Consider the following 14,317-nt stretch of genomic DNA (forward strand, 5'->3'; position numbering starts at 1 on the left):
CAAAAGCACTACTCTGGTTATGGTCATCTTGACCCTGATAGTGATTAAGTTGCACATTTCAACTGTGGTGTATTTCAAATAATTTATAACATTTCAAAATTATTACTTAATTAAGATAATTATTAATATTAGTTCTACAAATTGTTCTTTGCTGGAAAATTAATTCTGTTTCTCTAAATCCTTCACTTAATATCACAGTAACATTTCGCAAGGGTTTGACAAGCTCAGAAGCATTAAATACTAAACAAAGGTAAAAAAAAAAATACATGTCCTACTGGCGTGATAAGGAGGTTGTAAGTGTCAGATCTGCTTTTTATTTAATTTACGCATGTAACATACATTTTATTACTCTCACAATTTATCCCAGGTAGAAAAGCTAATACTGTATATATTAAAAAAAGATTGCACACCTGTTGCTCAGACTCCTGCAAATGCTAATAAAAGTAAATTAAACTAATTAGTTACCTCATAACATAGGTCGAAAAATAAATGCATTTTTAAAATTTTTGGTGGTTACTACACATTTCATAAATAAAGATGTCACACTACCATTATGTGCATTGTATTATAGTAGTGAATAAAATTATGTATACTGTCTTTTCACAGGATTTCACTAGTTTTTGCAGTAGGCATAGTTCAGATCTACATAACAAACCTTTCATTGGTGACACCACGCAGGCTCTCATTATTAACCTCCAAAATTAGGTCACCAGTTTGTAATCGTCCTAAAATACAAGACAAAAAGAGACAGGTTTTTAAATATAGTTTATAGTTAAATAAAGTTCATGCCACCATCCTCTATGTGTGAATTTACAAACATATACCATGCAAGAGCACACATACTGTAGCATCATAATAAAAAATGAAAGGTGAACAGCTGAAAGCTTTATAGTACATGACAGTAGCGAAACAGTTTAAGTTCTTTGTCGATACTGGTTACTCTGATGTACAACAAATTAGCTTACTTTTTAGATGAATCAAAAATCAGACAGAATTTAATTTATAGGTAATATCACTAGAAGAAATAAAAGTTTATAAATATGTAAGGCAATTTCCTTGACATGAGTGCCACATCTGAGCCCTTGCTTTTAGCTTCTGGCCTCTCTTCTCTTCCCACTGCAGTGTAAGAGAAAGAGACAGAAGACCCGTGCAATCCAGTAATGAACTTCGAAGAACTTGGTGCCTCTTCCTCATCATCTTTTCCTTCTCTATCACCAATCCACTCACTTACTTACTGCTGCAATCCCCAACCAGCTTCAGGATTGATACCATTGTTGCTGCCATCAATTTAATCTCCCTATAGAGCTACAGCACCATAAGGCACTGTAGATCTAGACTAGTAGTTTCAAGACAGAAGCGACGTCACCATTTCTAAGTGAGCACAACATTCTCAATCACAAAGCAAATTGAAAGGTTCAAAAAAGGAGCATAGTATTGTTGTTACTATTACTATAATAAGAGTACAGTTTGCAAAACATTTTTCAAAACAGGTTAAAAAGATAAAGTAACAGTAAATGTACATGTATGTTATGTTTGTTGTTTGGCTAGCAAGCGAATTGTTAATGACTAACACTAGTTACGGGGCTGTTCAGATTGGCTTGTAAAAACTGGGGCGATTGACACCTAATATTGTATTATAAGCAAATTACAATAAAAGGGAATTTTGCAAGAACTTCAGTCTATTTTCTTGTTGACTGGAAAATTCCCAGTACTTTAAGACGATATTTTAACATAAGATCTTTTAAGTTCCATGTTATTTATTTATCATTATATATTTTATAAATTGGGTTCATCAACTCATTTCCTAAGAAATGTTAACATAGTTTTTATTTAACTTTTAAATCTTATTTTTTCCTTTTTATTTTCTGGAAACAAACCACATTTTCCTGTTCGTTTTAGAAGTGAAGATTAAAGTTCTTTAATCAGAAGGTAATCTAAAGAGAAGGCTGAAATTTCTATGCCACTTTATAATAAATTATGTCTTCTTTTTCAGCCAATGAGATAGTGTCAAATAAAGTTGCTTTAAAAAAACCTGTGCAATTAAAATCTTTTGCCCAAATTAAATATTCAGAATTTGGTGCATTAGTTAATTGGTCTGAATATTCTACATGCCTTAATATTCTCACTATAATTGTTAAAGGTCTTTTACTTTCTCTTTGGAAAACCACATTTCAGTATTATAAATTCATTGTTAAATCTTTGATATGTACCTAAACAAATTTCTAAATTTTCCTTTATCTCTAAAATTTAGAGAAAGCTGTAGGTAAACAGTCATCTATATTTTTGCAAAATAAGTAAATAAAAGTAATGTCTTTGGAAATTTTCAGGCAGAGTTTAGACAACACCATAATATAGAGTCTGCTTTAGTCAAAGTATTCAATGATTTGCACTGCACTCTAAACAACTTGAATGACCAGAGCAGCATTTTTAGATTTATAGTATTAGATCTAAGTGCTGCATTTCATACAATAGACTGTGGGATGTTCTTCTGAGCAGACTGGAAAAACTTGCTGGTATACAGCAAGTTGTCAGGCATTCAGCAGATTTAGATCTTAACTAAGTGATCTCTAGCAGTTTGTACATATAAACATTGAATATTCTGAGATAACCTGGTTAAAGTATAGAGTCCCTTTGTGTAGGTCCAGTACTCGATCCTTTGTATTTCTCTTTATATGTGTTGCCAGCATAATATTTTGCTTTGTGGCTGATAACAGACTTAAGCTAGTTCACAATAGAGTGTCTAAAGTGCTTATAAGAGCCAGGAAATATGTTTATATACCAGGCCTGTTTTGTTTTCTTTACATTGGCTTTCTGCAAATTTTGTATTGATTATTATTAGGTACGCTATTGATTATCAGGTGCTTACCTATAATAAATAAGTTTGCATTGTTTAGGATCTTGATATTTGAGTGACCTTATAATTCCTTACAATTACTCTCACAGGGAGTGAATAAAAAAAATGCTACAGCGGGAAATTATTCAGTAGCTTATAAAGCACCTATTTATGGAATAAACCTCTTGTAGAGGTATGATATTCTAACAGTTTGTCAGTCTTCAAATCTAGGCTAAAAATATATTAGTACAGTATAGTCAAGCCTATAAGTAAAATTTACAATTTGTCTTTTCTTTCAAACGTTGCTGCTTTATTCTTAATTTGTATAAAACAGTTATTTTTTTATGTTCAATAATTAAAAAGGGAGAGACAGTACCATCATTGACTAAATACAACAAACGTTGCACCTGGTTCCATTGCCCTTTTTGTAGTAAGAATGTTTTTAAGCCCTCCTGACTGGACAAATTAAAACATCTGAAAAGTCATTTTAAGATGGTGGTTCTCCGTTAAGGTAAGTAAATTAGATTGTTAATATATGTGCAGTACTTGGACATATACTTTTTAACACAATATTTTAAAATACAACCATTTAGGATATGTTATACATTTTACGTTTCACTATCCACAGATGTGCTTTAGACTGCAGAATCTTCCACAACAGTTGGTTGGGTCAGGGGACTGTGGAATATTCATGTTGATGGTGAGAAAATTAAATACATTTCTTTTTTAGGCTGGAAATACTTTGGAACCACAACAAATAAATATTAAGAAGAGTATGTAATGTACTGCACTGTATGTAAACAGATTAAATCATTTTAATTTGAAATAATTATTTTTTGTGCCCCTCACTATGCTCTGCACCTCATCTTGGATGTGGCATTTGACTTCATAGCTGTAAGCTGTGTATCAGATTATTTGCTCGTACCACATTGTTATTGGTTGTAATATTCTTTGTTTTTTTCCCTCTGCTTGGTAGTGTGATTTACCTTTGATCAGGAGGTGGGGGTAAAATATTCTATTGGAGAATTCTGAAGTTAGAAAGCCTCTCTCTCTCTTTCAATGTGTGGCTAACTTGTTAATGTTTCTTACAGGACAATGTCATTCACTAAAGGGGCACTGAACAGATGTGTGAATGAGACCCAGAGCAGTGATATATGTAATATCGAATAATATTTAAATAGGCATATAGAAATACTTTATTTAACTCTTTGTGGTCTTATCTTTAGGAGTCACTAATAAAAAAAGGACCTCCACACCATAAAATGGTTGTACCAACAACAATAGATATTCAGAGTGCAGTATTTGAGACACATTTTCTGGGGATGGAGGAGAAGGAACAAAGAAGAGCTCTCCAGGATGCAGTCGATAATGAAGATGCGGCATTGGCAAATGAATCCTTTTTGTTTATTTTTGCTCAGGAATGTTGGGATAAAAAAATCTTAGAGTAAAAACCAAATTTCATTAATCAATGAATATATAAAAAATTAGGCATAAGTTTCTTTTAAATTTTTTTAAATTATTGATATTAGTTCTTGTTACTTATGTTAGTATTTTTAAAGCTCACTTACTGCTATCAAAAGGCTCTTTTAAAAGATTGTTTTAAAATATCTCATAACAGAATAAAGAAAATTAGTAGAAATTACTCCATTTGAATGGCAGAACTTAAATTAATTTGGTACAGTACTGGAAGAATTGAGGCCTTATTCATTGATTTAGACTCGGTTATCATTTTTATGTAGAGGATAGTCAGGTCTATATCAAAGTGAAAATTCAGAGTTTTCTCAACTTGCAACTTACCCCAGTGAAATTAAAATCTGGATAGAATATAACTTTTAAAATTAAACTGCAACAAAACCAAAGTTCTACTAACTGACACTAAAGCTCAGCTTAAGAAAATGAGCTCCTTTGATCACTCTTGGCGATGATCTTGTCAGACCTTCTTTGACTGCAAAGAAACCTGGTGTCATTTATGATTCCTCCGTTTCTTACTCCACCCATATAACCACATTAAGAAACTTTCTTACCTCCACCTGTGTAATATTTCCCATGTTCACTCATTCCACTTCTTTTCTAATGCTGAAAGACTTATGTCTTTATCACATCCTGCATCAACGATTGTTAACTCTTTACTTGATTCAAAAGTCTAGTTTGAGAGTCCTGACACAGACTGGAAACAGCAAACACATCACACATCCTGCTACACCTTCACTGCTCCCGGTGTCTTATTGGATGAATATAAAATTCTACCATTAACATACAACACTTTAAATAGTTTTGCACTAGACTACATCAATGACATCCTCTATCACCATCTCCCGTTTGCCACCATAGTCCACTGGATTCTGGTGACCTAATTGTGCCCACATTAATACATGCTCTGTGAGTGTATAGCATCCTGACTACCTAAATTAATGAGATCAGCTGACTCAACCCATTTATTTATTTATTTTAAATCATTTGTTTAGGAAGGTTTTAAACATAACTAACATGTTTACCCTCTCTGTCTGTACAAGTGCTCAGAATTTGTGTATCAATTGTTTAAGATTTTTTTTGTAGCATTATATTTTGTAATTTAGTCTGGATTATTGTCTTACATTCTATTTGAATGCTTTATAAATCCTGTATTTATCTTTATTAAGTGGGGATATTATTAATATCCAATGTTATATGTCCTGTTCTTTTTGAATTTTGCGAAGTGTTTTGCGCATGGGAAAAGTGTTATATGAATAGTGCTATTGTTAGTATTTAAATTTTTTTTCTTTTGGTGGCCTGTCATTTATAATAAGTGACAAAAATATGAGAAGTTCTATATAAGGTAATTCATATACAGCATAGCGTAGTGTAGAATGTGTGTTGCCATTTTCTTTATATTCATGTTTTCAAAATATTAGATTGGCTAAACAAATTCATTTTAATATTGATTTAGAACAATATTGTACACATGAATTGCACATTTTAAATTTGAATGACATTCCTTATACATTTTTTACTTAGTGACATGATGTAAGCATTGTAATTATATTGTTTATTGTGTACATGAATTTAAACAAAAATAATATATTCAATTAAAACAATTTTTAATGATTTTAAATTTTGCCGACATGTTAAATGGTTCCCACAGACCCAAATACAAGGTAAAGGTTAATAGTGTACTTTACTGAAATGATTTGTTTTGTTTAGTTTGATCGATGACATGACATGATGGCAGAAACTCTCTGAACTTCTCAATGAAACATATGATTTGGTTTGAGGTACTGTTTTTCCTTCTCATTTTTATTGCCCAATTTTTGAACGGATCCATGACACAGAGTTACTTCAGGACCTTGCTGTGACTCACAGACCTTCCGAAAGTCATCTGCCAAACACCTGTCTTGAAACTGTGATGATGTCAAATCTTTCCTGAAACAATTGGCCTAAATCTGACATATGGTGCTGTGGCTCTGCAAGTGGATCCTACTCATTGCCGCCACCACCACGAACAACTACTGTTTGTTCTTAATTTGTTCAGCTACTGTCATATTTAGACATTGTCTGGCATTTACCACAGTTAAGAACTACAACTAGATTAAACATCTGCCTTAACAAATTGGGCATTCCAGATTCCAGCACAGCTCAATAATTGTCATTAGCTTGCACCAAGACAGAAACAATAATGTCTTCATTGTAGTATATTGAACAACTTTAAAATCTCTCAAGGATGCACCTTATTGTGTCATTGTAAATGACAGCAATCATGGTATAGTCATAACACTTACTTTTTTAAACAGAGCTACACATTTTTTTTCAAAGAAATTTAGTAAAACTAATGTTTAAATTAACTGGATTGTTTGGATGCATGTGCCAAGTATTGTTTACCCAGCTTCTGAATCCCTGGTAGAAGTGCAACATCCAACAAGGTATTTAGCACTGTATTTTGTCCAGTAACCTGTCACAGGATACCATTAAAGCTGCCATCACTGGATATGCAATTTTTGTTCAAGAATCTAAAACTATGATATCCAGTATATCAGCTGGAAATATTCTGTCCCATTGGATCAGAAAAAGAAAATGTTACTTTGTTGTCATTATTTGTAATTAATAAGGAATCTATTTGCATTAAACTTCAGGGCTTCAGTTTCATTTTTACCTCATTTTGCTGTTTAAATTTATCCTATGGATATGAAGGGTCATTTTTGTATGAGTCTACAATTTATTATTACACTAGAAACAAAAGGGTAATTTATATAGCTTTTGACTTTCACTTACATTGAAGACTTGGATTTAAATTTGATTTTACTCTGTACTTATTTATTAATAAGCATGATCATTTGATCCATTAATTAGTTGCTCTCTTATTTAAAAGAACATTTAGTTAAATTTTGAGAGATATGTTTTTATTTTTTTTATTTTTTAAACAGGAAAAAAATGTCCTGGAATATTGTGATATCATTTTAAGGTCATATCACCATTCTCTGCCACCAACCTAGAAAATACACAACATAAGATTTTTACCCACTCCAAAGACATACAGTATCAAAAGCCTACAATAACAAATCTGTAAGTATGTATGGGAAGCAGACAATAAAACTACAATTGAATCAATGTTTAGAAACTCATGCAAATCTCGGTTTTGTTGTTGGTATATTACATACCATCTAGTCATCATATGCATTACAGAAGATAATGCAGGCTAATCATTTACTAAATCAAAGAGAAAGAAAATGGCTAAGCATACCATCTACTGCAGCCATCCCTCCAGGCAGAATTCGCTTTATATAGATGCCATATTCTTTTCCAGAGATTTTCCGAGAGCCTCCTGTGATTTTCACACCTGGGGGGTTTTAAGAATTAAGAGTTATGCATGCTCTGAAGAAAATGAGAATCTTAGCAGACAAATAGTGAACAGCAACTTACCAAGGCCAGTCTGGCAATCAGAAAAGACCACCTGCAGAACTGACCGCTTGATTCCATTGGGGCTCATCATTGGCCTACATAAAAAACACATTTTTATTAATCTCCTTTTAACAACAACATGTTGAACTCAATGCAATAACAAAAACACACACATGCAATAAGAGATTTAAAACAAGTAAACAGAAGGGACAATTACACTCTTAGGCAAATTTTCATACAGTAAAAATTCTAAGAAGACAGGGATAAGCACTCTTATCTTCCTTCCCCCACCACATTCTTTGAATTACTCATTGTCTGGAATTGATAGTGACAAATCCATTACGTCTCATAAATCCTCCTCATAAGGTGTACCTTCAATTTTCAAACCTCCCACTGTTGTGTATTTAAATCTAATATCCATCCATCCATTTTCCAACCCACTGAATCCGAACACAGGGTTACGGGGGTCTGCTGGAGCCAATCCCAGCCAACACTGGGCACAAGGCAGGAACCAATCCTGGGCAGGGTGCCAACCCACCACAGGACACACACAAACACACCCACACACCAAGCACACACTAGGGCCAATTTAGAATCGCCAATCCACCTAACCTGCATGTCTTTGGACTGTGGGAAGAAACCGGAGTGCCCGGAGGAATCCCACGCAGACACGGGGAGAGCATGCAAACTCCACGCAGGGAGGACCCGGGAAGCGAATAAATCTAATATTCTAAATGTAATACTTTACATTTCCTTATATAAAATTGCTTTTGACAAAAACCTGCCCAAATCTGAATGTTTCCAAGACCCCCTGTAATGATTCAATGGATTCTATATTATCTGCCAATCCACTTAGCTTGGTATTACCTGCAAACTTAACCAGCTTGTTATTTACACATTCCTATCCAAATAATTTATATTTATTAAAAATAAGCAGGGCCCCAGCACCGACCCCTGAACGGCACCACTCTTAACGTTACCCAATTCTGATAGGGTTCCTCACACTTTTAACCTCTGCTTCCTGTGTCTGATCCAATTCTTCACTCATCAACACATCACACCCTGAACTCCCACTTTTTTTAGTTTGATGCCTAATCTCTCATGTGGTGCCTTATCAAATGCCTTTTGAAAGTCAAGGCAAATTATACACACACACACCACTCTAGTCATACCCTTTTGTTGCTTCCTCATAGAATACCAGCATATCAGAAAAATATGACTTCCCTCTTCTGAACCCATGCCGACTGTTCACTAAAACTCATGTTCTTGCCATGTGTTGCTCAATCTTATCCTTAATAATCTCTTCCATTAATTTGCATGTGATGCACGTTAACCCTATACTAGCCTATAGTTACCTGGGTCTGCCCGATTACACTTTTTAGATAAAGGGATAATATTTGTCATTTTCCAGTCCTTTGGAATTCCTCCAGTGTGCAGCGACTTCAGAAAAATGTGTGTCAAAAGTTTAGATTTGAATTCACCGATTTCATTAAGTACTCAAGGATAAATATTATCTGGTACTGGCAATTTTATAGATTCTAGTCTATTTAATTTGAGCAATTTTCAAATTACTCAGTACATCCTTTGAAGTCCCTGTTACTACTGGGAAGACCTTAGAAAACCCCAAGTTTAGAACTTTTGCTATTTGCCTGTCTGTATACTGTATTTTAAATTCCCCTTTACTATTCTTTTACTATTAAAATACTGAAAGAATCTCTTTGGATTATCTTTCACCTTATCTGCAATATTTCTCGCTAATTGCCTGAAGGGGATAGGAAGTAATGTGTCATTAAATTTTCTTTTTTTTCTACAAATTCATAAAGTTCAACCAGATCTGTAAAAGCATTTTTCAGATTTTGGTGTATTTAGTTTTTCTATTGAATACATTTTTTTTACCCCCGCTCCTGCCAATGATGCACCTTCCTGCCAAATTTCAGCTTTTTAGCTAAACAGGAAACAGTGTTTTTGTTAACTGAGTGAATGAGTCAGACAGTCAATTTTTCATTTTATATAGAGTGGACAGATTAATTAAAATTATTATTCTGGTATTGTTTTCTGTCCTTTGCAAGAAGTCCCAAACGTATCTGATGTACTCATTTTTTAAAAATGTTTAACAATGTTGAAAATGACATACATTTGTAGCAGAACTCAAGAAGACACCATCAGGTCAGAAGCTTAATCAATCACCCAATCTGATAGATTTCTCCTTTGGTTCAATTGGCTAAGATGATTGCTTTCCACCTACTGCAATGGACGAAGATCTAAGTTTATGTCCCAGAAGCTGAGTGGTGACAGCTTGTGTTGAAAACAGCAATCATATGAACAAAACCTAGCTACATAATTACTTAATTGAACATGCTCAAAAAAAATGTTTTCCACTCCCACATAAAACTAAAAAACAAATGTCTACAGCACCAACCCTGCCTCCAACCCTCATGCCTAGCACCTTACAAATTTCCAGAATAACTGACTGAACAAGCCAAAATTCTACTCACCTACCCATATAGGAATGGCAATTCACCAAAGTGCTCTATTTCTGATTAAGACAGAGTAAGCAAGTGAACTCCATTTGAAAAAAGCAAAACCACAATATTGGACGCAGCAAATGTGGCAAGATGACTGCCTAAAAGTGAATCATCTGAAAAACATGACATGCAGACCACAAACAAATAAACTTTTTGGTCATCTGGCCTTTACACTGCTTATATATTTCTGTCAACTGCATCACTTTATTCTCTGTTAAGGAACTGAAGCTACAGACAAAAAACAAAGCTAATAGTTGATTCTAACCCAGCATGCAGACAATGTATTAGGGATTAAAAAAAGAAAACATGTATCCATCTGGTCTAGATCTATCATTAACAGTGCAGCTGTCTTCTTAGGCCTTTTAAGTGAATGTATTCTTCGTAATTTTGTGACTGCATTTTCTTCTTGTCACTTATGGTGGAATTGCTCAGTCATAGACAACCATACCAGACACACTTGTACTTAAAATTAACAGGGTCTTAATAAAATAAAAAAACAAATTCACACAATAAGGAAAGATGTAAACTTCCTACTAGTTTTCACTTGTTTAAGCTTATTTTGATGTATAGAAAGTACCTACAGATAAGAAATGTATGAAACACTCAAAGTCTACATCACTTTTACAGTGATTCAAATACTCCAAACGCTAACCTGAATGATGCTCAAATTCACAGTTCTAAGACGACCAAAAAAAAAAAAAAAAAATTTCACATGCAAATTGTAAAGAACATTGCATAACGTATTGTTAGGCCAGTTAAGAAAAAAATAGGGACTTTATACACAATGGAATGATTTTTACAGATATATTAGAAAAAGATGGTATATGATCACCATAGATTAATTCATCTTAACATGTGTGGATATGCTAAAATTAATAAACTTGCATTTAATTAGACCACTAATATTACAACCCAAACCACATAATATAAATGCTACATGAACTAGTAAGCACTAAGATTTAGGATACATTCATTTACCCAAGGCTACTTTTAAAATTATAACTTTTCAGATCAATCTTGTCCACAAATCACTTAACCACGCACTGCGTCTTCACAGCGCTACCTGTAATCGCATGGAGAAATGAGATGTGCCATTTTATACAAATGAAAGATGTCTGTAGAAGTGAAGGGAGAGGAGAAAAGTTATGTGAAGCTCAAAGAAGACACGTTTAGTAAGCTTGCTATTGCTACGTGTTGTGGCATTGAGCATACCCAATATTCCAGTTATTCAACTAATTATCTCTTGGACTTCCAAAAAATACAGTTCACTGTAAAATTACGTTTTCTAATGACCATCAACAAAAAAGCAAGAACAGATCTACCACACAAATGTTTTAAGAACAAGGACCTCCAGTGAACTAATAATATTAGCACTTGGCCAAAAAAAAAAAAACTTCAAATATTGTATACAGAAAAGTACTTAGTTAGTTACACAGTAATTCTGATATTAAATTAACTGATGGCACTATAACTGAGGCCATTGTTTTAGAACATTTCACAGGTATAGCTGGGTAACACAGCTAGTTTTACTAATAACCAAATGTAACTAACAAAGACGTATAATTCAGAATGAAAACAAAACACCTACAAATAGACTTAGCACAAACAAACGTGAAGTCTGCTGGGCATGTAATAATGGGATCCGTTGGTAGTCTGGCCTTGAACATCTTAGAGCAGGGGTTCTCAAAGTTAGTCCTATGGGCTTCAGGTTTTTTTTTTCCCCCCCAACCAGATTCATAACTGAAAAAACGGATCTCATTTAATTAGCTGGTATTTGTTTCTTATTCTACATTCAGAAAACCACAGTAGCACGATTTGTACATTTATAAGACATTTAGAAATAGTTCTGTTTTTGCTATTGATTTAAACACTTAACTCACTTTTGTTGATTTCATTATACTTTGCCCTTTCTCCGTGCAATTTGCTCCCTTCGTTTTATCTTAATAATGACAATTAAAAACGAGAGCACTGCAGACACCCAAGCAAACATCACTGAATCATTAAAGGCTGCAACTACTTTAGCGTCAGACCCACTAATTAGTAACTAATGGATTAAACAATTAGAACACCTGGAACAGTCGAGTGAAAATCAAGATAAAAATATTGTTAAAAAGAAACAAATTCATTATTCCCATATAACTGCTTGGTGCATTTTAATATTTATTTTTTTACCAAACTTAGTTTTTTAAGTTCTAGTTCCTAATTTCTATATTGTTCCAAAAACAGAGAATCTGGGAACTAACAGTTCACTTAATAAGCCCAGGAGTCCAATTAAAAACAGAAGCTGACTGGAACAAAAACCTGCAGGCACAGGGGGTTCCCAGGACCGAGTTTGAGAACCCCTATCTTATAGACCCTAACCCTATGACATATATGCTTGGAGCATGGGCAATAAAAAAGACAAAGGAACGCCAAAAAGAACCTAGCTTGACAAAATCGGGGAAGGATTAAGAATAAAACACTATGGAAAAAATAAAGCAGCTAACTGAAAACAAGACTGAGAATGACGGTCCAATCTCTGATTGACCCTACCAGACGATGAAGAAGAAATTGGCCTAAAATCACCATTACCTTTTTTGAATGTTTTCTTCACGCAGTTAATATAATTTGATTTCTCATTGTTTACTACATTATTCCCAATTCTTTTTGTCAAGCTCCACTTAGTTTTCCAGTTACTTCACTTTTATTTCTGGCGTTTTTTGACTTTAATTCTGTATCATAAACCTCAAGGCTCTTTAAACGCCTAGCGCGTTAATATCTTATTAAATGGGCTACTGAAAACGAAGATTAGTAGAGCGAATATTTACAATGGCTGTCAGCAGGGCACCAAACGATACCGTAGAACTAAAACACATGTGAAATGACAGTGCTTGAGCAAAGTTTCCCTCAAGAAGGCAACTACTTACCCACTAAATGTTCTAGTTAGCTTAAGGCATCACGACGAGTCATCAAGGCCGTTGCAAAATGTCCCTACATGCATGCGTATCTCCAATGACACAATCTTACGCCAGTTAAATCACTAACGATAGATGCGCAGAATGCTAAAAACGTTTTCGGAAAATGTACACAAAGAATTTTGAACTCAAAAGACCGCCCACTTGACTCGAGTCACGTTACTTCGCAGGAGTCTCGCAACCCTGGAAGAAAAGGCGCATCTCCCCAAGCCCGCCTTCAGTCTCCTAGCAACATTTTTGTTTACCCACAATGCCTTTCGCCGAGCGCCTTTCAGGAGGTGCCAGACTGAACTGCTCCCTTTTGGATGATGCGTCCTTTGGTTTGCCTTCCTTTCATTAATGGATATATAATTTTATAGTGTATTTCAGTAGTGCAGTTACATTTTTTTAAACAGCGCATTCTACATACATCATTTGTTGCACTCTCAGCATAATTTTTAGACGAGGATAAGCAACATTTATTTCTGTCTTACTTCAGTTCCAGTTCAGTTTATTTTTTTTCTTTATTATTATTTTTTTGTATAACGCGCTTCACTGCGTGCAGGCGCAGAGCACTGTGACAAGTTCTCATGTAAAATTCAAGTACAGATTTAGCTAATTACTAAATGCAGAATGAGTACACATAAAGATACAGATTTGTTAAAACACAAAGAAAATATACTTCCATGTATGAGATCAGATATTCGAGTTAAGTTCAGCTTCAGAGTCTGTGGTGTTCAAAACTTTGAGAAAAGTTGTTTTTAGCATAATGTCTGTGTGTGTCTATCGAAAAGCGGGATTGTTTTTTGTGCATAAAAATTATTTTAATTGGAAAATGATGCTTTCTGGGTGACCACTTGGTGGCAAAGAAACACCCATTTAAAATCAGCAGATTTTTGCGATGAACGTCCTTAATGCTAAGACCTATGTACAATGATAACCAATGAAAACAATTGACCTGTCTTTTTCAAATAAGTAATTTAATGTTTGTCAAGTTTCAAGCTTCAGACCTATTGTATTGTATTGATCCAAAACATATCTCCATTTTCTTTGAAAACGGTTAGAACTACGCACAAAGTTAACTGCCATAGACATTGTTTAATTTAACTGGTATTTTTGCAGTCTGCTTCATTTCTGCATGGGTTCAGGCCTAT

General features: G+C 34.2%; 1 protein-coding gene across 1 annotated transcript in view; it reads right to left on the reverse strand.

Annotated features, from left to right (window-relative positions):
- The window catches only part of LOC120517213 (syntaxin-binding protein 4-like), a 173,700-nt gene extending 160,251 nt beyond the window's left edge, over nt 1-13,449 (reverse strand). The window contains exons 1-4 of the mRNA XM_039739381.1: nt 13,137-13,449; nt 7,727-7,800; nt 7,548-7,643; nt 656-725 (exon numbers count right to left, since the gene is read on the reverse strand). Of these exons, the coding sequence (XP_039595315.1) occupies nt 656-725; nt 7,548-7,643; nt 7,727-7,796 (236 nt within the window). The 5' untranslated portion in view covers nt 7,797-7,800; nt 13,137-13,449. The remainder of the gene's footprint in view (nt 1-655; nt 726-7,547; nt 7,644-7,726; nt 7,801-13,136) is intronic.
- Between the last annotated feature and the right edge of the window lie 868 nt (nt 13,450-14,317).

This window comes from Polypterus senegalus, chromosome 17, assembly GCF_016835505.1.
Source record: "Polypterus senegalus isolate Bchr_013 chromosome 17, ASM1683550v1, whole genome shotgun sequence".
NCBI lineage: Eukaryota > Metazoa > Chordata > Cladistia > Polypteriformes > Polypteridae > Polypterus > Polypterus senegalus.